Source organism: Heliangelus exortis, chromosome 13 (assembly GCF_036169615.1).
Source record: "Heliangelus exortis chromosome 13, bHelExo1.hap1, whole genome shotgun sequence".
Taxonomy (NCBI): Eukaryota; Metazoa; Chordata; class Aves; order Apodiformes; family Trochilidae; genus Heliangelus; species Heliangelus exortis.
Genome location: NC_092434.1, coordinates 12642961 through 12670445, shown reverse-complemented (window position 1 = coordinate 12670445; position 27485 = coordinate 12642961). Strand labels below are relative to the sequence as shown.

At 40.0% G+C, this 27485-nt stretch overlaps 1 protein-coding gene across 6 annotated transcripts in view; it reads right to left on the bottom strand.

The window, feature by feature from the left end:
• The window catches only part of NKD1 (NKD inhibitor of WNT signaling pathway 1), a 156298-nt gene that overhangs the window by 36005 nt on the left and 92808 nt on the right, over positions 1 to 27485 (bottom strand). For all 6 annotated transcript variants that reach the window (XR_011728501.1, XR_011728502.1, XM_071756875.1 and 3 more), the window contains one exon: positions 3383 to 3440. Coding sequence is in view for 4 of the 6 variants with exons in the window: in XM_071756875.1 (XP_071612976.1) it covers positions 3383 to 3440 (58 nt within the window). In the remaining 2 variants the exon portion in view is untranslated. The remainder of the gene's footprint in view (positions 1 to 3382; positions 3441 to 27485) is intronic.

Below are 27485 nucleotides of genomic sequence, written 5' to 3'. Positions count from 1 at the left end.
TTCAGTCACCTACTAATCTATCTAGGGATGAGGAAGAGGAAATGCAAACTCTTTTATCCTGCCATGTAGAGTGATAAAGCAGATGCCTTCTGTGCAGAAACTGCTGGATAAGAAAGTTCAAGCAAGAGAAGTCATGCCACAGCAGATTGCACAAGTACTTTTAAGTCTGGCAACTGGAAGTCTCTGAAATGCCGTGGTAAAGCACTGCTAAACTTGTAATGAAAGCTGCAAATGAATCCACTACAGAATCTATATCCAGCATGCCTAATTGTTAAGTTATTAAGGAAAGAGGAAGAGGGAAATCAGAGTAAGAGTAATGTAAGAGGAGCCTGAGGTTTCCACTGATGTCTCATCTAAGGAAATCACTGACCATGTAAGAGAAAATGTTAAAAAGTTAGTTTAGTGACTTGGCCAGTAGAAAAAACAAAGGCAGGTACTGGATATGATAAACAATATTGGTCAAACTGTTTCTTCCTGCACAGCACCCAGTAAACAGAGCCACTACTATTGAGTTCTAACCTCTTGTCATGCAGCAACATTGAGTCAACAATCCGCTCTCATGGCTTAATGCTTTTGATGTTTACTTTGTTCTTTCTATAGTTCAAAAGAAAGCACTAATGCACCAGTCCTCTTACCAAATACAATCTTAATCCCAGAATCCCGAGCCTTTTGCTGTTGGCCAGTTAAGTCTGTTAAGACGAAAGGATTTGATCAAGCTTTACATAACAACACAGAAGTTAAATCCAGCAAAGAGAGTTCTTTTTATCTGTACTGCTCAGACAGCTGGGGGGTGGGCTGGGGAAGAGGAGAAAAAAAAAAAAAGGTAATGAACTTGGCTATGTAAAGCAAAATAAGGAATTCAATTATTTCTCTTATTGCCACTTTGTCTTTTTAGTGAGACTCTTCTAAAGAACTCAGATTTATTCTGCAATAAAGTCTCTGAGTATGAAGGCTCTAACTTTCTGCTAACCCAGAAGAACTTCAGCACCTGCTGTGCTTTTTTGCAAATCTGAGAAATGTTTCTTTTTCATTTTTTTTCAATCCCTACTGTGCATTTATGAAGATAGAATATAGTTCATTGATGAGACACTTGCCTGGGACTTGGTAGAGCTCAGTTCAAGTCTTTCTGTTGCCATTCATGTCCTTTGTGAGCTCAGCCCAATCAAGCGTGTTTCAGTATGTTACAGCTTCCTATCTCTGAGTCCAGTTATCAGTGATGTTGATATTATTTTAGACCCATGAATGTATAATCATACAACGTTACACCACCATGCATGTAAATATTGTGAGGTAGCAAAATAAAGACAAAACAACTATTTTGGATGGAAAGATAAATATTCTTTCTAGAATATTAATTACAGTTTCACACAAAACATCTCTATGCAGAAAAGAGCTACTGCAGTGGTCATCTTGTACCTAAGCCACAAAGAACTCAAGCTGTGCCCTAACAAAGGTCTCAAATCATGTTTCAACTTCACTTGATGCTAATCTAACATCACAATTTTTTATGTTAGTACTGTCACAATCATCCAAAATTATTATGCCAGCAAAAAGTACAAAGTTATACAAAAAGCATGAAAGCATCTTGCTTTAACACAATGCTGCTAGTGGCATCTGGTAATTGTAAGAAGACTCCAAATATCCCATTCAGGAGGGAAGTGGCTGTCAGAGTTTCCAGCATGGAAAGCATAGCCTGGAGATGTGGAAGCAGAAGGAATGAAGACCAAGCCCTGGCAATCTGCACGCATGTTCCCAAGCAGTGGGTGGGAACAGATACCTGCCTCCCAACTGGAAAGATGCCAAAGAACAGCTCTTCCCCTGTGGCAGCACGCAAAGAAAGGGCCACCTGCTGCTATCTAAATCTTGTCTTCACTACTCAGCTGCTTCATAAGAAATGAGACGCATCAGAAGTAATCATGTAAACCTGATGACTGAAATTACAGTAGCCTAAAAGGTTTTACACTCTAATAAAAACAATCCTGCTGCTGACTAGTTTGGAAATATATATTGGATATTATGTTTGCTATGCAACACAATTCTACACAACAAAGTAAGAAATAATTAGAGGGAAGGAAATGTAGAATGGGACACAGAAAAATGAAATTATTCACCTTGCAGACGTTTAATATCCTGTGTTAAGTAGACTGTCCTATAGTACTGAAAATTAAATAGCCACTTTTTATTAGAGTTATGTCCTACTATGAGCTGAAAGGAAAAGGGTGGTAAAGTTAAATCCTGAAACACTTTTAGCAAATATTGACTCCATCCTGGTAAGAATGTCTTGCTTTTGTGTTTAACAGTAGCCTATAAGTACCAACTGAAACTGAGATCCTATGTTACAGGCACATACAAGGGAACACTTTTTGTAAACAACATACATGATACCCATCCATCCATGGGATCTGAGAAACAGTATGGTAACACAGCTCACAAGTAAGGAACTGGAACTGGAAGACAGACATTCTTCACACAAACAATCTTTGGAGTTCTGTTTAGACAGAAGTCTCAACCATCAGAAACAATTGACTGGATTATACAAGGACAGAAGTTTCCAAGTTAAGCTTCACATGGTTCATTGCTCTAAATAAGCTGGGTATATTGTTTCCACTAGCTTCTAATGTAAACCTAGCACAAGCCCATGAAACTACTTGCTATACTTGAGAGTTTCCCATAGAGCTTAGGAAGCCCACATTCTTTGTTTTTTTAAAAGAACAAGCAACAGTGTCCTCAAGTTAATCTCTTCCATTCCTCAACTCCCACTTGCCCAACAGAAGTTCCAAGGTACCTCAGATGTGTTCTCTGGCACCCAGAATACAATATCCATACTCAAGGTCCCCAAAGGTCCTTCCCACCACAATGATTCCATCTCCACTGCAAGGAGAGGCCTGATCACAGAGGAAGAGATGAGGTGAGCATTGGAAAGAAGTTATCTGTGGCAATAATAATTCCACTCATATACAGCAGAAATGTATTGAGTAAGTCTCTGGTCTGCATAAGAAAATAATGTATGAGTTTCTACATCTGGTTTGTGCAATACAGAAAAATGTGCAACTTATCACAAAACTCAGTGCTAATATTTTCAGTGCTTGCATTTACCACCTCTGCTGGACACAGCACTATTCACTAGTGCTACCAATGCCAAGATAAATGCCTGGAAAATAAGTGTAACACTTTGAATCTTGGTCTCTATGATACAACTGGGTGACTTTTTCTGCTACTAGGAGGACAGTGGTAGGAGGTCCAGAAATAGTACCCTGACCCCACCTTAACAGCTTTGCCAGGGAAATGACCCATCAATACACCAGGAACTGCATTCTCACACTATCACTGACTTACTCCAATACCCTTTAATATTAACCAAGAAATTTTGTTCTTTAAATACCTTCTAGATGAAAGTGTTCTTCTCCAATACTGTCTCTGTAGCCTTCCCCAGATAAATCCTGTTTAAAAAGAAAAAATAAAAAGCATTAATGACAAATATACTATATGCAAAGTGTTGAGTTGCTCAGAATACATATTCATTATCATCAGGATTAATTTAAAACACTAACAAGAGCACAGAAGTTGTTTTCAGGGAAAGAAGTCAATCTCTTTATTTGCAATGGTATTTGGTGCTATTTTACAATGCTCTGGACATACTTGAGGACAAAGATGTAATGGAGGTGAATAGATTGTACAGAGAAAAGAAGAAAAGGAGTGTTCATATTCAAATCCATTTACAAGTATATTAATATTTAGCATTTCAATGTTCTGTCAATCAAACAAGATATTAAAAAAATTCCAAAAGGAAATGATAAAAGAGAAATAAACCCTTCACTGCTCACAGAGAAATATTATCACTTGGTTCCACTAACAAAATGAAAACTTCCATATGACAGAGGTCACCCAAGAAAAGCAGATACCAGACACTGAAGAGCTGCCTGATCCTTCAGTCCCAAAATTAATGAAATTTTGTCAGCCTCAGTATATTTAAAGCAACACAGAAGCAGATGCCATAGATATACAGATGATCTTATATCAGACCCAAGAAACATTTCTCTAATGCTGCTGAGGTATTAATAAATGGCATCAGTGAGATTCAGAGCTGATACCACTTACAAAGTCCCTGAAGAGCATTCTGATTAGTAGATCCTTCCAGCTCCATCCCTCACCCCAGCTAAACCATAAGCAATAACAGTTATGCTCATGCTTTGCCTTCTCCCATTCTGAAGGCTTTAGCATTACTACAACATCACCCATCTTGCATTATAGTCTGGCTCCCTAGATTCTCCACAAACACTCTCTGTCACTGATAAATAGCTACAGTAATAAAGAAGGGTATGGTCCTAAAAAGTTGGTGTGCTGCACTCCTGGCAGTTTAACTTCACCAGCAAAACCATACCAGGAACACAGAGCCAGCATTCTCAGCATCAACCTGTGAAGTTGACAGTATGGAGCTTTGTGTACAACAAAAGAATAAGGGAATAAGCCAGGAAAATTAATTTCTGCTTGTATTTGTTAGCTTTATTGTTCAGCAAATTTATCACAGTAAAACCATTTTATTTTCTTGAAAAAAAAAAAAGAGCAGTTTTTTTCTTGAAAAAATGCCACAAGTTCTTTTCTGCCTTCCACATGTCCAAATGTTATTCTTTGAGATTAGTTATCACAAAGTAACTAAGCCACAAAAGTATATCTTAGGCATTCTTCAGTATCAATTTCTGCAACAGCATTCTAAAAATCAGATTTCACAAACACTACTGGATAGGTAGCCCAGAGAACCTGAAAATACTGTTCTGTTCATGACCCTGAAATAAACTTAGGGCTTACAGGCTAAATGGCTTTGAGAAATGCTGGCAACCTGGCCCAGAATTCTAGAACTTTGCATGGCAAAATGTTGCTGCCATTAAATGGCTGCTATAATGGCTGCTATAAAAGCTGCCATTCTGAATTTAGCTTCCCAAAAAGCAAGTCACACAAACTATTTCATTTTCTTGAGCTTTTTTTTTCCCAGTAAAAAAAAAAAAAAAAAGATATATTTTTAACTAATTTATGATCATTGCCTTGAAAATTATGGAAGAAATGTACAATGAACAAAAAGAAGCCATTGAATGTTACCATAACTTAGCATATTTCTGCAATAATATGGTCTTTCCAGGGCCTTCTAAAAGTCCTTCCAGGGCCTCCTCCTTTTTTAAATAAAATTCCCCATGTCATCATTTCCCATGAAGCTCTGAGATCACACCTCTGACTGCTCTTGCAGATAATGAGACAGATAGAAGTGACTACATAGGCATATATGGCACCTGTGCTCTTCCCAAAATGTGAAATATTTACTGTTACTAAGCTCAGAATTCCTGCTCCCTCCTGCTCTCTTGGAAAAAACCCATTTTCTCTAAACCTGCTCAGCAAATATGCAATGAGTAGGTATTAGCCCACTTGTGATGTACCTCTGAAGAGAATACTATTTACCAGTAGCCTTCATCTCTCAAAATGTTAGCAAAGCAAGCAGTAATCTGGGTATCAAATATCACCTGTTAAAATGATATCATTAATCTCATCCTCTACAAAACACACAAGTCAATATTTTTATGTTTTTTCAAAAGGTGGCACTTAAAAATGAGCATACATTTGCTGATGGAAAATGCATCATCAAGAAACTCAATAGAAAAGAGTGGAAGACAAAAGAGTAAAGCATTAATATTTATTAAGCTATTTTCCCTATTGTCTCATTTTCAACCATTACATGGATCTTAAGTAAATATGTTTTATATTCTAGTTTAGTTTCACTCCTTCTCTACCTCCCAGTTATTTAAGTTAAAGTAGTATCTTAATGCAATTTCTGCCTTTAATCAAACTACTACAAATTACCAAATTCTATAAAACTGTTTTTATTACGTTGAGCCATAATATAACTGTTAAATGTCACTAAAAGTTGACAATCCATCCTGAAACTGCTGTATTCATTGAACATTTCAGTGACTCATTTAAAGCAGTGTTCCTCTGTATGTGTGAGATTATGACATGTTTTATCTACAATAAACAGATGTGTATCTGCAAAAGGTGTAGGCAACTCAAGGATTTTAGTGGAAACAAACTAAGGGGAAAGAAAAGAAACTAAATCATTCATTATATTATCATTAATTCTTCCATCAGAAGAACTGCAAGAGTTACCTGAATATTTATTTTTAGCACCACTGAGAAATGTCACAACCTGGATAAATACCAAAATACACCTGTGCCTTTTGGAGAAAAGGATTCTGGCTGAGCAAGCATCAAAGAAAACAATTCTGACTGCAGCTCATACTGCATAATGGAATATATTATCCCAATAACCTGAAGAAATTGCCTTCCTGTGAATAAAATAACACACCCACTCCTGCTACTCAAACTGAGAAAATGGACAAGAGCAAAAGAAAGAGGTGAACGTGTAAGACATAACTTGCAGCTCTAGGGGAAAGCAATTGGTACAGGCAGGTTGGAAGAGCTGACACTGGGGAGAACCGTGCAGGAGCACAAAGGAGGCAGAGGCTGGAGGGGATGGCTCTGCCCTTTGGCCTGGCTGCAGGGGCCTCCCCGTGCCCCGCAAGCTGCAGGAGCCCAGCCCGGGAAAAGCAACAACGTTTAGGTCACAGGTAGCTGTATATCACTGTCCTGACACCTTGTTTTAAATCACAACACTGCATTTTCAAACTGGAACACTGAGTCATGAAACAACCAAAACCAGATGTACCCTGTGAAATACTATACAAGTGAGGTCAGCGAGCACTTGAAAGAATAAAGAAAAGAAACATTTACATAGAAGAATTATTCCAGCATGCCATTTTCTACAGGCTGCTAAACAGGAACCCATCTTAACTAAGTGCTTCTATCCCACTGGGAGGTTCCCAGAAAAGTAAGGTGGCCTCTGTTATCTACCAACACAAGTCATACGGAATGACTGATTCAGGCTCAACCATCTGCTTCAAAGCTCTGATCAGCTGCCTGCCTGGTCTGGGCAGGAAGGCCCCGTGTCCCATATATCCCATTCTGATAGGTGATGCTTTAGTCAGCTCAGATTTAAGAGGGTGGGGGTAGAGTTAATTAGTGCAACTCCCTCAGAAATGCTGCTGAGTACATATGTACATGAGGAAGAAAAACAATCTTTAAAAGCTCCCACACCCCAGGGCTTCTATTCAGCTGGTTACAAGTCAGGCAATCGTCACTCACTTCCCTCCTTGGCCATGTAATCAGAATCTGATGAATTCAAACTTGCTGGGAATTTTATTTAACTCCAACCTCAACCCAAACTACTCTGTGCACTGTTCTTACTGATACAAATCTCTGGAGACTAAAGGCCAGACACTCACTCTGGGGCTTCCACATACTGACTTCCTTTTCATCATCTATCTGAAAATGCTGTCATCCAAATCCTCACACATCCTTCTGCCTACATCACCTTATTCCTCTTATGCTTTTACTGTCCCTTTCTGCTTCTACATCGAGGTTAAGGTCCCATTCCTCACCTTCCAGGACTGCACTGTGCCAAATGATTTCTTTAATCTTGGTCACCAGTATGACTCTACATGTCCTGGCTCTGCCTTTTCATGCTTCTCTCAATGACACCCAGCACCTAGCACACAAGAGACAAAGCTACAGAAGGCAGAGTGTCTGTTTTAGTAAGCCACACATAGACTAAGCTGGTGTTAATAAAGTTTTGGTTTTTATGTAAGAAGAGACAGCTACATCCATGACTGCATTAGATATATCAAAGGATAAGCTTTGATTTAGGTCAGTTAGCACGATAATAAGCACACCTGTAAAGTTCAAACCCCCTTACTCCCTGTATTACATCACAGTCAATAATGTGTTAATTACCCTTTTTCTAAAAGGTGTTGCTCTACTCATGTAGAAACAAGTTGCTTTACCTCTCCTCCTTCAACCATCTCATTAGAATCCTTTGATTTAGCCTTAAAATATTCAGTTTTCCACATTTTTTGGCAGAAAATATGCACATTTCCTGTTTCAGTGAAGTTTTTATCAAGGTATTGTAACCACCACCTTCCCCAAGTAAAATATATTAAAAAAACCCAAATTGTTAACTAAGAAAATGTTCCACTCTGGTTTTAGCCATCTCACTGAAACATTTTTATTTCCTCTCTCTTTATTCTCTTATTGATGGAATTAAGTTCCATCAATTTTGGCAAGAGCAAAGTTGAAGAAATGAGTTTCACAACAGGACTGCAAGGCATAAGATATGGTAACTGTGGAGCAGGTTCTACAATTGTTTTACAGCAGCTGCCAACAAGAATGCTCTGTCATCTGTGCACAAACTTCCACACTTGATGTAAACATAAAACACAAATAGAGTTTCAAGAGAGTAAGGGTATCCTTTGGCCTTTCACCCAAAGGACTGAGGGCTCTGCAAACCACTAAGGAGCTATTCTGAGTGCTTCAAACCAGCTTGTGGGAGAAAAAGTTTTTCATACAGTGAGTCCTTAGCAGATGAAAACTGAGGCTCTTGAAGATGCCTCAAGAAAACTCTTCCAAACCCAAAAGCAGTCATTACTACTGTTTTAATTTAATTTTAATCCTGTTCACACTTTAAAAAGTAGGAGGTTTTTTTAAATAAAAATAATAAAAATCTGGGAGGAACTTAGTTCCCCTCAAGGTATTTGAAATTTCCCATGGACAAGAACCATATGACAATAAAGGTGAAAGCAGATACTTAGGTATCTGAGGTGATCATCATTCCTTACATAGATAGCTTCACAGTCAGGCTCAAAACTCAAAATAAAACAAATAAACAAAACATTAAATGGCTTGCACTCAGACTTGGAGATGACCTTTTGCTGTGCTAGCAGCTTCCATGCATACAAATCCATGTAGTCAAATATAAACAAAAATGGACATTTGTGCACACAATGTTGTATGATCACTACTTACAGGCAAAAGATAAGAATGTGTTGTGGGCATGCATTTGGCTCTCTCCGCATTTGCAAGCAAAGACTTCATATTAACATTCTCTTTCAAAAATGTTTCAAGATCTCCCTTATAAGCCTGTTCAAATAAACCATACATTTCTGTATTAGTGTCCTCTTTAAGTCCTTGTTCAGCATGAAGAAGACTCCGGGAGGTCCTTATAGCTGCCTCCCAATATCTAAAGGGAACCTACAGGAAGGCTGGAGGGGGACTTTTTATAGGAGTGTCCAGCAATAGGACAAGGGGAAATGGTTTTAAACTGAAGGAGAGTAGGTTTAGACTGGATCTTAGGAAGTTCTTTAGTGTGAGGGTGGTGAGACTGGAAGAAATTTCCCAGAGAAGCTGTGGATGCCCCCTCCTTGAAGATGCTCAAGGCCAGGCTGGATGAGGCTTTGAGCAACCTTGTCTAGATGAGAGGTATCCCTGCCACAGCAGGGGGGTTGGAGCAGATGATCTCTAAGGTCCCTTGCAATCATTCTATGATTCCTTTTCTTCCCTGTTCGTAAGTAGGCTCCCTACCCAGGACCTTACACAGATAAAATATAGATTCCATGCTTCACTATAACAAAAACTGAAACCAGGTGAAAACAAATAAGAATTAAAGGATCTACCATGTAGAAAGAAACACATCAATACACATTTATGGCTTGGCTTAAGCCTAGCATTGTTTCTCCTAAGGCATATTTTACCTTTTCTTCTAAACCCATGAGGTTTTCCTTTTTGAGTTTGAGTTTCTATGATGTTTTCACCCTGGATTCCATGGACTTCTAGAAACTCTTGCTAGCTGTTGCTAAGTGGCATCCTCCATTAACACTATTATTGGAATTCTGGAACTATCATGACTTCGACTTTTTAAGATGATTGGGTGAGACAGTTTTTCAAGGACTTCCACCTGATAATAAATAATATAATTGAAAGCAACCACTTGAATAGAACTATGGCTTCAGCTCTTACTTTCCAATGGAAGGGTACAACCATCTCCAACTAAAAAAAGATCATCAGTCTTTGAGTTTAAATAGGACTAAAACAAGAAATTACTGCTTTTTGCTATATTTAAATTCACTTTGAAGCTACTTCAGAAGGATAAATGAACTCACTCTACAGATTCAGCTATTTACTCTGCTTTGTACGAGCTCTCCTCTAACCTCTTTCCTAATTGCAAAATCAACTGTCCCATATCCCCAAGATCTCATCTTCCCTATAGATTATACTGATGAAGTCTAAGGAGGTGAATGAAAGAGGACAAATATTCATCTAACTTCAAGCTCAGAGAAGCTCATTAACTCTTCAGATTGCTTATCCTGGGTTTCTTCACAGCAGGCAGATGGACACAGAGACATAATAAAACTGATTTTCTGCTCAACTTCCTTTTATGATAGATTTGGTTACCAAGAAGCTCTTTAACAAACAGACTTAAGTGCACTGAGGTATATATGCAGAGAAACAACCCTGCAGAAAATAACTACAGAAAAACTTGCTCATTTAAGATATGAACACTGAAATCAAGGGCATTCTTTCCAGCAACTTCAGAGACCATTACAGCTTTAACACACTGCATTCTGAACCTTTCTTGTGGTGAGAATAATAGCCTGTATATTCCTACATGGCACAGGTTTCATACAGCACAAGGCCTTAAAGCTCCCCTAGAATGATAATCAATGCTCCTCTATTATGTTTATAGCTGTAAGTCTTTTCCTGCTAATGGATGACGTCTATTTATGCAGCTGGAGGAAACCTGGATTCAATAAGTGCTCCACCACAGACTCACTGTGTGGTGTAGGGCAAGTCACTTAAATCTCTCTGTACCTTCGTTTTTCAACTGTAAAATGGAATTCTTGATGCCCACCTTAGCAAAAAGCTCTGAATCCTAAGGACAAAAGCATGCCCTGCTAAATAATATTACCTTGTTAGGAAGCACAGGTGTGTGACCCTGGACACATATGCTAATGTTGATCCATAAATCTGTCAACAGGAGGTGCTGGCAAAACAGATGGTTCACATTCCTTTTTAAACCACTTCTTTGTCCCCAAAGCCCAGGTATGTCAACTAATCATTTTATAACTGGTCAGGGTTTTAATGGGCCAGGAAGTCATAGAGAAGCACAATGGCATTATGGCTAAAACCAGAAGCAACAAGAGGAAAAGAAAGACAAAGGTTCCTTTTACCCTCCCCTGCTCCCTGGCATGCAGGACAAATACTATGAGGCTCCACAGGAAAAGATAAAAGAAAATGGAGAACCAGTCCCGATACATTCCTGTAAGTAGTACAGCACCAGTGATTGTACCTGGATGCTCTTCAGTACTGCATACATAGAAATAGACACATGTTTCTTAATTACAGGCAATAAAAAACCACAGACACACACCATTTAAAAACCTGGTTTAGATGAACAGTTGATGTTGACCCACGGGTCAGGAGGATTACAAGCAAATAAAAAGTCAACTTCTAAACATTTATTTTATTTTATTTTTTAACTTAAGAGTTAACACTGCCATTAGAAATTTCTACTCCCAACCTCACTAGCTGAAAACTGAGCAGAGGGTATTTTCATTGAACATGTTCCTGTAGTAACAAGCACTGTGGCAGGATTGGTGCTGCAGGCAGGGCGGGCAGGGCATGCGGGACCGGCTGCCACGCACATTCCCATAAAAGGAATCAGAGGGCCAGAGGACCACATCAAAGCCTCGGAGTTTAGCAGATTTCCCTTTCCCCTCCCCCTGAGTCTTTGAGACGGAGACTTCATACTCCAGAATTTAATATCTTTTCCCTCCCTCCCCCCATCAGCCCCTTTGTCTGTGTCTCTGTTCTCTAAGAGCTAACAGATGTTGATGCCATATAGTTTCAAAGAAAACTTTTGATGCCCACATAACTCATTACAACTAATATATTCCAAGAATGCTTGTAGCTCAGGAAACACTGGGGTGAAAAAAACAGAGGAGAGGGGGCAAATGGCTACACTGAATAACCCTTGAGAGAAAATAAATAGTTCACTTCAAAGTCATCAGGGAATTCTTTAACAAGCTCTTTCTTCCGCAAAACACAGAACAAATTCAGCTGAGCCTAGAATTCCCAAAGGAAAAAAATAAAACCAAAGCCCACATAAGAGGCAAAGCAGAGGGAAGCATCAGAGAGGTCTCCTGGCTCACCCAGCAACAAAGCTCAGCATTCTCCAGGTTCCATACTCCCAAGCAACCTGCGCTGTGCCAGGGCACAAAAGCACCGCTGAAAAGCAGGGACTGCCAACAATAACAATAGAGAGCCCTAAAACAAGCTCACCCTGTCCCTCTGCACAGAGGCAGCCAGGAGACTGCTCACTTCAGGAACACTTTAATTCAGCCCTACAGCCTATGCGGGAGGACAGTCGTGGTGTCACAACTACAAAGAGGAACCATCAGCTCATTTGGCAAAAGCAGGTGACTGCATTTCCCAGGGCTGGCAGGTCTGTGTTCTTAGCTGTTTTCTAGGGTTACGTCTAGGATGCAACCCTTCATAAATTTTTCTAGCAGGTCTCCTCCCCTCCCCTGCTGCTTCAGCACACAGCTGCATCCTCCTTTCCTTTTGGTGAGAAGCCCCCCAGGATTCACCAGGGGTTTGGAGGGAGAAGGGTTGAGAAAAGGGGGGAGGGCGAGAATGCGATTACATCAATTTCCACAGCAGGAGGATCAGATTGCATCATTGTACACAACTCGGGGCCCACTCTTTTATCCCTGATGCCGGCAAATTTCCCATTGAAATCAGTGGGAGACTTATCTGTGCAGGGACTGCAGAATGGGGTATTCTGTGACCACAGAATTAGAAAGCAGTAGGAAGCCACCCACACCTGGCAGTACCTCTCCTGGTGGTGCCCTGCCCTCCACCGGGACGGATATCAAATCAAAACAGATGAAAATAAAACAAGGATATTAAATTCCTTCTCCCCCTCATACACAAACTCCTAAAAATCCACTGCTGCAATTATTGTATAAAAGTCTGCATAAAGTTCCTACCAGCAAACTGCAGATTTCACACACGGAACAATGAGAAAAAAAATTCTGAGAGGGTGTGAAGCAAGGGGGAAATCTATCCCACGACTCAGTTGTAGGCACCATTCATCCAATAAAAATGCAAAGAGTTTAAAAGTTTTTTGACAAACAGGTGTGTTCTCCTGCATCTTCTTTTTTTCTTTTTTTTTTCCCAAGAATTTAGATGGAAGATAGTGGAAAAAACCTCAGTCCTACTTCTGCAGCAGCAACAATGCCTGGTCTATTTTTCTGAACAGTTCAAATGTAAACCATAGTACAATACACATAATCATTAATTTTTCACTGCTGCTCATTCCCAAGCACCACATTTTTCATACATTTTCATCTGCATAAAAGTTTTCCTTGTAGAAGCTCAATAGTCTCCCTTTCACTGCTGCTGCTCCCATGCACACCTTCTTTCCAGAAAAATTATCCCCCAAACACACTGGCAAACAGCTTAGGGAAACCAGAACTAAAATCTTCTACCATGTTTGTTCAGGATAAAATGTCATTCCTTGTAAAATGATTCCTTATTATCTCTTCTGCCTCACTGCTTGGGGACAAATTGTTTTCTCTAGGGATTAACAAGGAAGGCATCCTCAAGCCTTGTGGCTTTGTAAGTAAAACACCATTGTTACGGAGGTGGCTCCACCACATTTCAGAGTGGTAGAAAACTTGAGACAGCTCAGGTAATTCAAATCTAGTCTGTGGACTGGGAAATTTCCACAGTAGCAGAGTAGGACCAAGATAGAAAAAGTTAGGAGAACACAGGGGACAACACAGAAGTAGACACTTTTCTAAGCCCCTAGGGCTAAGCACATGGAATCAGGAAAGTTGAAACTCTACTCCACAAATTCAAAAGCTTACTAAACTGTCCAAATAGTGCACCTCTGAAATCTGGGTTCTAAGTTTCATCAAAACACCCCCACAGATCCAGACTAAGAGGATTATTCAGTGTGTGAAAGGCTGGAAAGCCATACTAGAACCACTTACACCATGGTGCACAGTGCACTGCAGCAGTACTCCTGTCTCCATGGAACAGCAGGTTCTGAGCTACCAGGATGCAGCAGTCAGGCCAGGAACTGCTTTTGGAGTAAACTCTGTGTTTTGCCCCCAATTTTCCCAACTGTCAAATAGCAGAAAACAAATGAGGCTCATGACATGCTCCTTCTGCCTCACATCTACTAGAAAAGCAACCGAACTGGATCTTTTGGTCCAGGTTTCACAAGTGCACGAGTACTCAAAGATCAACTCTGAATGCCAGGGATTCATCTCCAGGAGCCAAAATCAGCACTGTTGCAAGCCAGACAAACCAAGGATATTGGATATTGTCAAAAAGCTGTAAGAGCACTATTTCCATGTACTGAGACATCACTAGTGCTAGCAAGCCCTTAGTGTGCTCCCCTTGAGAGGCACAGCCATGCTTTAAACAGGTGGCACAGAAAACATGACTCCATGACTAGCCCAAAACACTTGGACAAAACTTGGTGTACCTTATGATGACTAGAAAGTGACACAAACTGCATCTGCAAGGTTTTACCATGTTACCATCTTGCTTTACTTTCTTTTTTTTTTTTTAAAATCAACCTAACTCCATCTTTATGGCAAGGTTTTGTACTTGTTTGGTATGATTTATAACATTTAATTTAAAGAAAAAGGCCAGTGGTGGAATCCTTTAGTGTTTATGCAATCTTTGGTATTTTCCATTAGGACCAGACACATTTGGGTGGGGAGGGAAGAGGGATGACAACCCAATGCAGACTATACACAGAGCAGCAGGCTTCACTGACCCCCTGCAGCTAATTAAAGGAACAGCAGCATCTTAAAATTCACATTTACCCAGAAAAAAGTTATCTAGTCTTATGCAAACATGTGAAGGTATTAAAGGAGGAAGGAAATCTTAGCATTTTACTTTGCTCACTTGACTTTACAGATTTTTTTGTTAATTTTTTTATTCATGCCTGTTGGTCCATTTAACATGCTTCAGTATGAAAGGCACACAAAGAGGAGTGGTGCAAAACATTACTAAAATAAAGGAAAATGACAAGAAGCCTATTAACCAAAGACACCTTCATTTAGATTTTTAAGTATAAACTAGGAGAAATATTTCATCACAGTCATAATTGACATCTCAGTTAATGATGTTATTTTAATGTCAAATGTTTTCAGTGCTGCTAATTCTTAATTGCTTGTATTTTTAAAAAATGAAAAAAATTAATCAAAACAGATCTTTCTCACTAGGCCCAACTCTAACCTCAGTCAGAAGAGTCTGTCAGGCAGCCCAGATTGCATCAACAGCTTCATAAGCTCATGACACACCAGCAACATAGCACAAACTGTTGCCCAAGCTGTCCTGGCAAGACATGCAAGCCTTGATGTTGATCCCAGTTTTACCCCGGTTTCACATTTCTGTAACTGCAGCGAAACAAAATCAGAGTGGCTGGAAACAGAATTGTGCCTTCACCTCTCACTGGAGCATTCAGGACCAACTCACTTTATAGTCAGCTATAGCATCAAGGCTGATATCAAAGTAGATATTTTAGCCTAAGTTGAAAACTCTTTATATTTCTTTCACAAGCAAAATATTAAGAACCCTGCCCTAGAGAAAGATGAAAGGAGCCAATCTCCCCTTTAAATTACCAAGCAAGCCTGGGCTTTGACTCTTTTTTCAATGGGAAGTCAAAACGTCTGACTTCAATCAGTTTGTATAAACCAGCTTTTGTTTTTCCTTTTACCCAAATGACTCCACTCTTAAGGATTTATTGTAACTGGATTGCTTTTCTACCCAGCAGGGAGCTGTAGCACTAGCAAAGCTGTTCCACACAGTAGGTTTTCCGCTGATTGAATTTCTAGACTTTCAGCTCTTCGGAAATGTTTCTTCTTGTACAAGCTGTCAGAGGGAAATTGTGTGCAGTCGATTTTGTCTCAGCTAAAGCCAGGCAGGGTTCCATATTCAGCCAGCCAATGCAGAACTGAATAGAGGAAGATCAATCAAATTGTGAAGAAAAAGAAGGGCAGTACAAACAAACAAACAAACAAAAAAACCCCACCAAAACCAAAGAAACCACACAATAGAAAAGGGCAGAGGAAGCATGGGAGAATAAAAACAATTTCTGAAAATAGGTGTACACAGAAGAGCAACTAAGATACCTTCTTAAAAGGAAAATTTTATTTCTAAAAAAGTCATGAAAATAAGATATTGGAGCCCTTCGAAGAAGCTGTTCCATTAAACATGCACAAAGCCAACACTATTATGTGGCTCCAAAACCAAGCTGCTGTATAAATCCTCATCCTTTTAAGAGCAGCTTACCCTACTGGTACTGCCTCAACTATCAGTACCACAGCCACACCACACTGCAGCAAACCTGCCACAGCCAGACCGGGAGCAGTCAGGCCTTTTCACCATCTGCTGGGCTTCTGCCTGGCTTGGTGTAGCCAGGAACATGTGCTGAGAAGATGGAGGAAGGCACTGCAAAGCACCTCAGCTGCCCTGCTTGTCAGAGATGATGAAAGGTGATTTAACAAGAAGGATTTTTCAGCCATCATGTTCTCCGTATCCTATAAAGACTACAGAATCATCTCCAAGTGCTCTACAGCCATTTTCTTGCCAAGCACGTGACCTAATGGTTCAAACTCCTGTCTGCACTTGAGGTTTTGTTAAAAATCTGTAATTTCTAACAACAAGGCCAGAAGTGTACCTAGGGGCCAATACAACAATAAAACAAAAACACCCAAAAAATCAGAAGCAGCAAGCAGAGATTAGGGCATTTGTATTAAAAATTTCATAAAAGGATCTTGGTAGAAGCAACACTTGACCGTGGTCTGATCTGCAATAGCTCATATTTCTAATTTAACTGCAAGGACCCATTTTGGTTCTAACTGCATTACAGGGAAAAGAAAAGCTTTTAGGCACAAGCCAGTACTTCCAAATGGCCAATACTTCCAAACGACATACTGATCTATGAATGTGACAGCATAGGTGAGTGTTGGACTGGACCTGCCAGCCATTGGTAAATAACCTTTACAATCTTGAAATATACTGTAATACAGCCAGAGGCAATTGCACTGACACCGAGCACCTTGACACAGTACTGAGGTGCACATTTTGATGGCTCTGTGGTAGGAAAATTGTGTCATCTGGTCTTTTTTTTTTTTTAAGATATAATAACTGCTAGTAGATCATTCTTTTTGACACATGGTAAAAATCACAAAGCCACTCAACAGGGCTTTTGTTTTTAAACTACCAGACTTGATCATAAAAGACTCTCAAGTCCTACTGCCTTTTACTGCTGAGGACTCATCCTCGCATTCAAGTTTTGGGAGCAGCCAGACAGTGCAGCAGTATCCAGAGGACTCCACATGCTCTCTTCTCTGCTCCATGCATAGTAGAGAAAAGCACCTTGCAAAAAGGCTTTCTCAGAGCATCCTACGTGTCTGCAGGAGTGACTGGTGCAGAGTGTCAGTGCAGGTGCAAAAAGTCAACTTGCAGTTTACTGTGCCCTCTCTTTCCTTGGAAGACACTTACTATGCAACGAGGAAAGATGACATCTATCACAAAACAAGTAACAATAATGAGGATTTTTGCCACTGTTCTTCCCGGTAAGCAGCCTTCTATTAAAAGTGGTTTTCTCTCTCAGTTCCTACTTTATTTCACCTGTTAAGTGTAGGCTCAGCGATTTTCCTCCTGCGAGTCTGTTCAGACAAGCTTTCCCAACTCAGCACACTGTCAGTCTGGCATTCATGTTCCTAATCAACAGTGCACCTCGACAAAGCCCAGATGATGAAAGGAAATGTTCTGGCTCCAAAGTCTTCTAAAGGGCCACTTGACTGACGAAGGCATTTGCACCACTATTTGCACCATATTTAATGAACCTCATTATCTAAAGAGTCGTCTGCCCATGCTACTCACTAAAGAGTTTCCTCATTTTTTCTTTACCTCTTGGGAGGCTACAGTTCTTCTTTGACCATAAAGAAAAACAAGACAAACAAAAAAAAAAAGGCAGCAGAGAGTAAGAAATTCTTGATTCACAAGCAGGAAGCACAAGGCTGCAAATGACCTGAAACTTTGATCAGTCTTTCCTACTGATAACCATTAAAATTTACTCCACCTGTCCCAACTACTAGCATTAGCAGTGGACCCAGCCCAGGGCTTTAACCAAGTACAGTAGCTAAATAAAGTATTGTCTTATGAGAGAAATTAATTCATAGATCCCAACAAAGGTTATTGCTCTCCAATTAAAGATGCACTAGCATTTTGAACTAAATACAGATTTCACTTAGAGGGACACAACGCAAGATCCAATATTGCATATGCATAAATTTAGTGTTCTACAGGAAAAGCAGAACAAAGACTGGTCAAGTCTCCCCACATGGACTGATGAAGTTTAGGGTTCCTGAAATATTCCTTCTCTCTTTAATGATTCCTATCAAGTCTTCTATTGTAAAATCTGGTTTGTGGGTGCAGGCTTAGATAAAGTACAAAGATTTATTCCAGAGCTGACAGGGGTAGCTGAAGCAAGGTAGGCACAGCTCCAGCACAGTTTCTCACCAACGCTCATCCCTAACCAACTGCTTTGTTTCTTACATATATACTACTTTCAGGTCCTAAAAAGCAGAGGACAACAATACCTGAACTGCTGGAAGTAGATGTGCAAGCACTAAAACTTACTAAAATGAACAGTTCTTTTTTAAATCAATGTGAATACTTAAATAAGTAAATTTTACAGTTTGCAGGATCAAGCATCTAAATGAATGTTTAAAAACCATGAAAAAAGATACAAGGTACCTGTGACAGAATAACAGCAAAAAATACGGTATCACATTAATGCTAATGTTAATTATCCCTCATTAAAAATAAACTTCAAAGCGGGACAAGGAAACTGAATAGTATTATAGGCAAGATTTAAAAGTGATGATAGAAACAAGGCTGAGGTATATAGAGACTGAAACACAAACAAGGCAAAGAAGCAAAGGCTACAGAAGAAAAGAAAATGGGATAGGTGTAGAGAAAGAACATGCCCACATGTCTTTATCTCCTACATGGTGAGAGCCACAGCCCACAAACATTCAACACCTGATGAAAAGATCTAAGTTATGATCATTGCAGTGAATTTTAATGATCTGGCATTAACTCTTAAAAACATTCCTAGGTTTAGAGGTGTAGGAACTTCCTTGTGAATGAGAACACACGTGCATACATACACATGAGCACCAGCAGGATTTAGGCATTGGCTCACAGCCCTTTCAGGGTTGCATTTCTCTTACAATATGGATCCATAAGCCTTGTCCAAGGAAGAATGAATTCCTAGGAGTGTGATAAAATGGGGTGCAGTGCAGAGATGGATATCCCGTGGAGACAGGGATTTCAGAGAAATTCTGGACAAATTCTACGGTTTACCTGACAGAAATGAGATGGACTGCTGGCTGACACTTCAGAAAACACTTGAGAATCTTGATCCAGTGAGAAAAGTTTCTTTAACATGTAAATTGACTTGCCTAACTTCATTTTACATATGCGTGACCTGAGGAATCAACATCTAATATACAGGTAGAGCTGCCTTGAAAATAAATTCAAAAGAAAACTGGGTGTAATGAAGAAAATTCTGTGGATTATTTCTTTCAGTGAAGCTCATCTACAACTACAGACTACTGAAAAAAGAAGCAAATTAATTCTTTGGCCATCTTAACAAATTTTTGCAAACAGTGCCACCCTGCTGGTGTGGCCAGCTGACAGAGCAGTACCTCATCCAGTACAGCTCCCCTGGGCTGCCACACATTGACTGTGCTACCTGAGCAACCATTTTAAAGCAATTCTCAAAGTTTCTATATGAGTTGCTGTTAAGTCAGTGTACATAGCAGAGACATCCCTCTCAAATATGTCATATGAGACAAGAGGAGTAAGCATCATTAATCAAAGGCAATAATCCATAACAGGGATGCTAGAAAACAAAGAAAGAAAAACCTGAGGCATGGGAGAAGCACACAGAGGTAGGCTAGGAAAACATGTATTGCGATGAAGTAAAGGCCCTGAAAGCTACACTGAGTTTATGAAAAAAATGCAGTGTTCAGATAGATTTCTACTGTAAACCTTATTTGTACAGTTTTCCCAGGGCCAGTGACTTGCATTAGATGAATGTCCCCAAAAGCCATCTGCTGCAGCCTCACAAGCTCCACAAAAGAGGTGCAGAGGGGTTCACAACACACAGGAACAGAACTTTACACAACCTTCTGCTCCATTTGAATTAGTGAATATAGTAGACTCGAATATTGGAAAGAAGTCTATGAGGAGAGTGTTAGTTAACATGTGACAAGGTTTTGATGTCAGGAAACATGAACAGAACCTGGCTTAGATCCTAAAATACAAGGGCTGTGATAGTTTCAGCACACCAATCCAAAACGTGGTAGTCTCTGCCCTAGGATGGCCTGAGCTTTCCTGTCAGCTGGCAGTATAGGGATTTTGCCCTGGAGTCTGAGTCTCCATTTGCTAGCACTGTATTATTAACAAACCATTTTCTTTTCAAGTTTCACTGCTTTTATGGCAAACAACTATGCATACCCAATATTTACCAACTGTGATTTGGCAGTGAGGTCCTTGTTAACACTTTAATTTTGTGAATCTTTTAGACCATGCCTGCAAAGCAAACTTTGCAGCGGCTGAGCTTATTATGGGCTGGGTACTCCTTTGCATCCTGACTGAATCCTAAATGTGTCCAATAAAGCTCTGTTTATTTTAGCTAGGGTTATTTCCATAGGCCTGTTTTGATGGGCAGAGCTCCTTCTCCTCTGCCTTTGTGTCTTTTCCATTTAAGAGTAACAAACTTAAAACATTTTAAAATAAATATATAAATGGAACAGGAAACTATCATAGCTTCAAGATCTCACTTTCTAGATAGTATTTAGGACAAGGGGGAATACTAACAAATACAGTTTGTACCAGACTTTAAAGCCTACATGCACAAGCCAATAATCACACACATACACAAATTCATGCTGTGAATTCTCTTACGAGCTTGCTGGAGATAATACTCAAGAGCTTGTTTAGAGATCTTTGCTCTTTTTCTTCCCTAATGTATTATCACTGCATTTAAATTTTTTATGCCCTTGTGTACAGAGCCTTAACTTTATACTTCCAATGTGCATTCTGCATTTCCCAGCTAAGGAGGAGTGGAAGTGGGGAGAACACAAGTTTCTTAATTATGCACAGATTAAGTCACCACACTTTGACATTTAGAAGCAGTTGTGCAGCCCTCTATGATCAGGGCTGAATTTAAGCCTTCTGATAACAGACTGGGTCAGGCAGGTACGTCACTCTGTCCATACTAAACTGTACTGACAGAAAACAGTAGCTCCTTTGAAGAGAGTTTGTGTGCACAGAGGTAACAAGACTGGCAGTGTAGTTCAGCACAACCCCCCTACCCACCTTGCCTGCTTGAGCTAGGAAAGAGCATAACATGGCCAAGGAAGGAACAGTTCAAAGGCCCAAGCCTGAAAGTGAATACTAAAAGAAAAGAAAAAAACAAGAACAAAGAAATCTTAAACCGGTTTGTCTGTTTTTAAGTTTATACAATTGCAAACAAATTCAGAGGTTTATTAGTTTATAATGCTTTTCATGGTCAAGTAACTCAAATGCGGGCTTTGATTTAAGAAATGGAATCTGGCAAGAAAAGTTTCAAGGCAGCCTACTCACTTTCCCATTAAGAAGATTAAAAAAGAATTCAAAATATTTAACATTGAGTAATAAGGTCTGTACTTGTGTAGCAACTAATCTTGTGCTCATGCACATCCCAATTCAGTACTGCACTTGCTTAACTTTAAGCATCCCAAAGTAATCTCACTGACTTGTTGCATACTTCAGCACACGCTAAGTGCTTTGCTGAAATGAGGCCATGATCAGATTTAAACAGAGTATCCTTTAATGAGGATTTACACATTAGAATAAAAGGTCTCCAGAAAAGCCACTCAGCCTGCAAAAAGCTAGCCATTCACCTCAACCAGCAACTTTTTATCTAACTTTGCCTTTAAATAAAGCTATCTTAAATACAAGGTAGAAATCCACAAAAAGTTATTTTAAACGGAACATTTCAAGTTCAGCTAAATGTGGAAAAACTCAGGGCCTGGACTCTCAATTGTATCTAGACTCACTGTGCATGAAGAAGGCAGCAGCATATAATCCCTTGGTATACCACATATACTTGTACATTCAGCCTTAACTCTGAATATGCTGTCTTACTTTTATAATCTAACAGGTAACATCCATATTTTCTGGCCAAATTATCTTCATCTATCTTCTCCAGATTTCAATCTACTTGCATGGAAAAGGAGTTCAAACTTTTATGCTACAATAGGCTATAACTACACACACCATACACTTTTAACCACTAATCACTCTCATGGGCAGTAACTGAGAAATAATCCTTCTTTGCTTTGAAAATACAGGATATTGTTAGGACTAAGGGAAAAAGTCACTGAAGAAATGCTACCCAGTTCCCTATTCCCAGCCCGAAGAGAAGGACAGCATTTTACACTGAAAGCATTCATGCTTTAAAGCAGGTCCAGGTCTTCCTCAGGATTACCCTGCTATTGCTTTAATAGTGCATCTCTTTTTGCAGACACTGTTGCAGAAAAAGCCTTTGTCACCATAAATTACCCGAAAGAAGAAATTATGTCGCCCCACATCCCTTCATCACAATGAGCACCCGTTTGCCTGTTCAGAAAAACATGAACAAAACATGAACAGAAACTTCAGCTTCCACAGCTAGTACAGACCTACATTTCCCAAAGGCCACAGGAGCAGATTTTGCCAGAGTTGGTACATGTGCTAGCTCAGAGGGGTCATTACTCCCAAAGCACTACAGGTGGCACAGGCTTGTCTGCAAAAGGAAGCTCTGCTGGATTTAAGAGGGACGTTTGGTTTTAAACTGAGTTAGAGACCAAAAAAATCTGTGTGGGCATTTGTTTTGTGCAGTTTGTTTCTATGTGGCTTAATAGATTCAGAATCGGTTTAAGACAAACAAAAAAGAAGGCAGCCAGAACCCTTAATGCCTACAATGGAGTCTTCACCATTCAATGCAAACTAAAGTATCAGTTTATTTAAACTGGAGTCATGACACTTGTGTGTGTGGACAAGGCCAAAGCTAATCAGGTGTTGTCTCAGCACAGTCCCAGTGAACAGTCTGAGCAGATATACTGGAAGGCTCTGCTTCCAGCCACAGCCATGAGCAACCAGTCAGGGTGGCTCTGCCAGGCCAGAGCTCTACCAGCAGCAGTCTGGGGTGCACAAGGTAGAGGGGCTCCCTGCTCAACAGGGCTGGCAAATCTATTTCTGCCCTAAAGAAACAGTCCCCTCAATGTCCCTCTAGTGTGTTGTCGAACCTGACCTGTGTGAAATTTGAGAATGGATATAAATCAAATGGAGAAAAAGTAATAAAAAGCTCCCGGCAGACTTGATGACATGTTGATAATGTTCTTGTCCTGGAGTCAGGGTGACACCAGCCCAAAGATGATATATAGAACTAAGCCCACATACCGACGATTTACTGGCCTAACGACAGTTTTCATTGATCAGGGGCCAACAATTACTGGATTCCTTCCCACTGCCTATTTCAGTATCAGGCTCTGGCATACAATCAAAACACTAGCCCTGCTTCTCCACAGTTCATGTGCCAACTTTGCAGTGGATGCTCAAGCCAAGCAAGAATGATATGCAAATCTGGCAGGTGTTTGGGGCATACCAGTGCTGCTCAAAAGCCCAACCATAAAAAAGGAAACAGCAGAAAGGCTGGGGGAGTCCCGAGCTGTTGCAGAAAGGCTGCAGGCTCTGCACAGTACACAGCAAAAGGGTCCCAGAAACAGGAGACATGGGCTTTCAGGCAGCAACAGAAAAGCTCAATTATTTTTGCTCACTATAAACAAAGCACACTCTTTATATCCCCTTCCAGATTGTCTAAAGGCCTCTCTCGCCACTAAAGCTTATTTCAGAAAGAACAAGAACTTACAAACAAATAGAGCAACTGGTGCTGGTACCAATCACATAACATTCTTTTGTTTTTGTTTTGCTTTGTGCCTTAAAGTAGGGAACCAGTAGAAAGAGATTTCCTTCCCAAGTGTATGGAAAATGGATGTGTCAAACTGAATTAATATCTGCAATGGCACATTCAAATGGCCATGATTAAGCTGCTGGAACGAGATGAATCAATGTGGGGAAGGTGCTGGCAAAGAAATATTTTTCTAATATATTACTGTCTCTTACAGACAGGCAAGTGTGTGTAATTTGTCTTGGTCTATCAGGATTTTCCTATCTGTTCCTCACTTAGCATAAGGGAACACTGAAAATTTCCAAAAGCTTCTATCCACCTTTTTTGGGATCCAAAGAAAAGTTGGGAAAGGTGCCAAGAAAAGAAAACTCATATCAAATGAAGTAATTAATTAAATAAATGCGTAAGAAAGGGGCAAGAATTATCTGATAGGTCCCCACAGAATACATTCTTGTTTCAGCCTCTTCTCCCCTTAGTTGTAGTACTCCTCTGGATCTTTAGCCTTTCCTGCAATTGCTGAAACCACCCATCTTTAGCAACATCTGTAAAACAAAATCAGCTCCATCTCTCTCTACATGATTCCTAAAGAATCATTATTTCAACACCAGTATTTCAGTGTGTAGGGAGATGATGGCATTGGTAAACACTTTCCACAAGCAACTGATAGTGAGGATCATTAATCTGAGTTCAGAAACTGGAGCAAAGAAATTTTAGCTCCCCACTCTGCCTGAAATGTTGGATCTACCTGCTTGCATCAAACATCTACTGAGAGGATATACAGGACAGATCTCACTGAGAGGATTGTCACCTTTAAGCAATTCACAGCATATTTTGACCATGTATAGAGAGGCCACAAAAGCTTTTTCCCCCATCCTTTCATACCTCTATTCTTTCCTTCTTTTGCTAGTGTTTAGACAGTCTGGTGTTCATCAGCATGCTCTGATCAGGCAGGCATCTGTTTCAGCTTCAAGTGGTATGTGTGGAAAAAAAAGTTCCTGCGTTCAAAGAGGCCAAATCATTACCTGAAGAGGGTCCCCAGATCAGAACATCTGCATTCATTAAGTAGGTGTGTTTCTAAATATCAGATTTTTTGAGAAAAGATGAAATAATCTATGAATACAAAGGTAGAAGATTTATCCATACCGTGGACTTCAAATACTAAGCCTACCAAGCAAGATTAAGTTTCTTTTTGGACATAACTCTTTCACAAGGAACCTGCTTTATAATTAAAGGAGTACACTGTAAACATAGGTAAACATAAACATGAGTATCATGGCAAATGATCAGCCTTCTTTTTTTCAGTTGCTGGAGGAGCCACACTCCCATAGGTGCATGGTCACCAGCAGATTTTCAGGGCCTCCTGCATTTGATTTATATGCTGGGTTTTTTGACTGATCTTTGATGAATCTGAATTATGACAGTGGACTTGTATGTCAAAATCTGGTCGACACTAGATTTACTTTGCACACTAGTGACATATGAAGGATTTACAAATTTCTCCTAAGCAGCAGCAGACTGTTTGATGCTGTTCCAAACTGTCCTGGGCACTTACTGCTCACGCTTCTGAAATATGAGAGTCCTGTGGCAACAACAAGAAGCTCTGCTGTTGCCTGCAGACTGAGGCAGGTATTAGGACATTACACCCAGCAGTAGTCTGTCCAAAATTGGAAGGTCAGGTTAGCTTTTCAGTCAGGCAAAGGAAGTTTGTATCAATCATACAGATCAAAAGTTCCACAACAGTACTCTTCCTTCTCTTCAGTTTAAGTTTGTTGGGGTTTTGTGGAATTTGGTTGGTTTTTTTTTGCCTGATGCAAACAAAACTTTTCAGGTTTTACTTTAGCTGATGGATTACTTAGCACAAATGTGTGGAGCAAAAGCACTCCAAAAGCTAAGTGTCAGCCTTACACTTGACAGTGTAAGTTTCTCTATACTGCCCTACTCCTCCATTTCTCCTCTCACACAGAGTCCATGCCACCAGACAGCACAGCTGGGAGATCTTCTGCATCTACTGCACCTTACCTGCCCAAATGGAATTTTTTCCCTTTATTAATCTCTCCAGCAAGTGGTGGGGCTGCTGCTATATTTAGCCAGCTCATGCAGGACTGGCTCCCGCTGTCTTCAAAAGGCATATCAGGTGCTGATGACTATTTTTAAACAGGACATCTAAATTTCCCAAGTGTGGTGACCCATGAGTTTGGACATTCTGCTTTTAATCAAATGAGTTAATTAACTACAGGGCTCTACAGGAAAAAAAAGCATCAAAGATGAAGACCAGGCTACAATAAAACAGCTCAAGATCTGAGTGATAGGAGCCCCTCCTACTTCAAGCACAAGTATTCAGGGAAGGAATTCTTTATTCCCCCCCCCTTATCTATATACCTTTAAAGTACAGGCAAGGCTTCTTCCTTCCTGTGAGAAGCTGACATCTTTTGTTCAACAAAGTCTCAAGCATTGGTTATTCAGTCTCAAGTGAAAAGTTATTCAGCTGACAAAATCTTGTCCCAAAATCCCATGCTACTGGGAAGCTATTAAGAAAATACTGAAAAGCCATGGCTGAAAGTAAGAACAAACTGTTTCACAGACATTAACAGAACCTTGTAAAATAATTGTGACAACCAGCAGTGGTAGTGAGCAGTGATGGCAAGTGAGAGAATGGTATGGAACATAATGGAGGTTGAAAAAGCCTAAAGGTATTTTGAGGGCAGATAAAGCATGGTACACAAAAGTTAGAGGACTGATCAAAGAACCCACGACTTCTTATAACCTCACCTCCTTTGTAACCACAGGCCAATAATCCTTCCAAAGCAGAGTAACAGAGTTAACTGTTCTTTATGCTAGTTATAAATATGGAGAAAAAGTCCAGTAATATTTTGAATCATTCTGTAAAAAAATGTACAGCTAATTGTTCAAGTTACTTACACATAAACACACACACACTTCTACCTTCTGGCACACACCTTAACCTCTAACATAATGGTCTGTTAATTTGACCTGTGCTGCTGGGAAAAAAAGCCAAGATTTTCTCAGTCTGTTTAATGTAAAAAGCAGATACAAAGAGATATGGGGTAAATCAGTCTTAGCACAAGGCTGAAAGGTACTGCAAGTGCTTATCCAGTTCCATGACATACAAGCAAACACTGCAGACACACAGAACAAGATGATCAATGGACAAACCCCCTCTATCTGTAAAGGAGATGCACCCACTGTTGATAATGGGTGTCATGTTCTGGTTCTGCAAAGATAAGTCCTTGGGTCTCTGCTTTCTCTCTCTCTGACACATGCACACACAAACACACTCTGCCTTAAACACCCACACTTAACAAAGTGCAACAGAGGCCAAGCTTTACAGTCAAAGGTTCCTAAATCTACCCCTTTTCAGATACATGAGATTAATGCTTGCATGTCTCTGCTGACATTCCAATTTGCTCTCCAGCTGAATGGCCTTCCTTAAAGAAGCAATGAATGAAGGACTGTCAGCAGCTTTTTTTTCTTTTTCTCTCATCTTGCTCTGCTC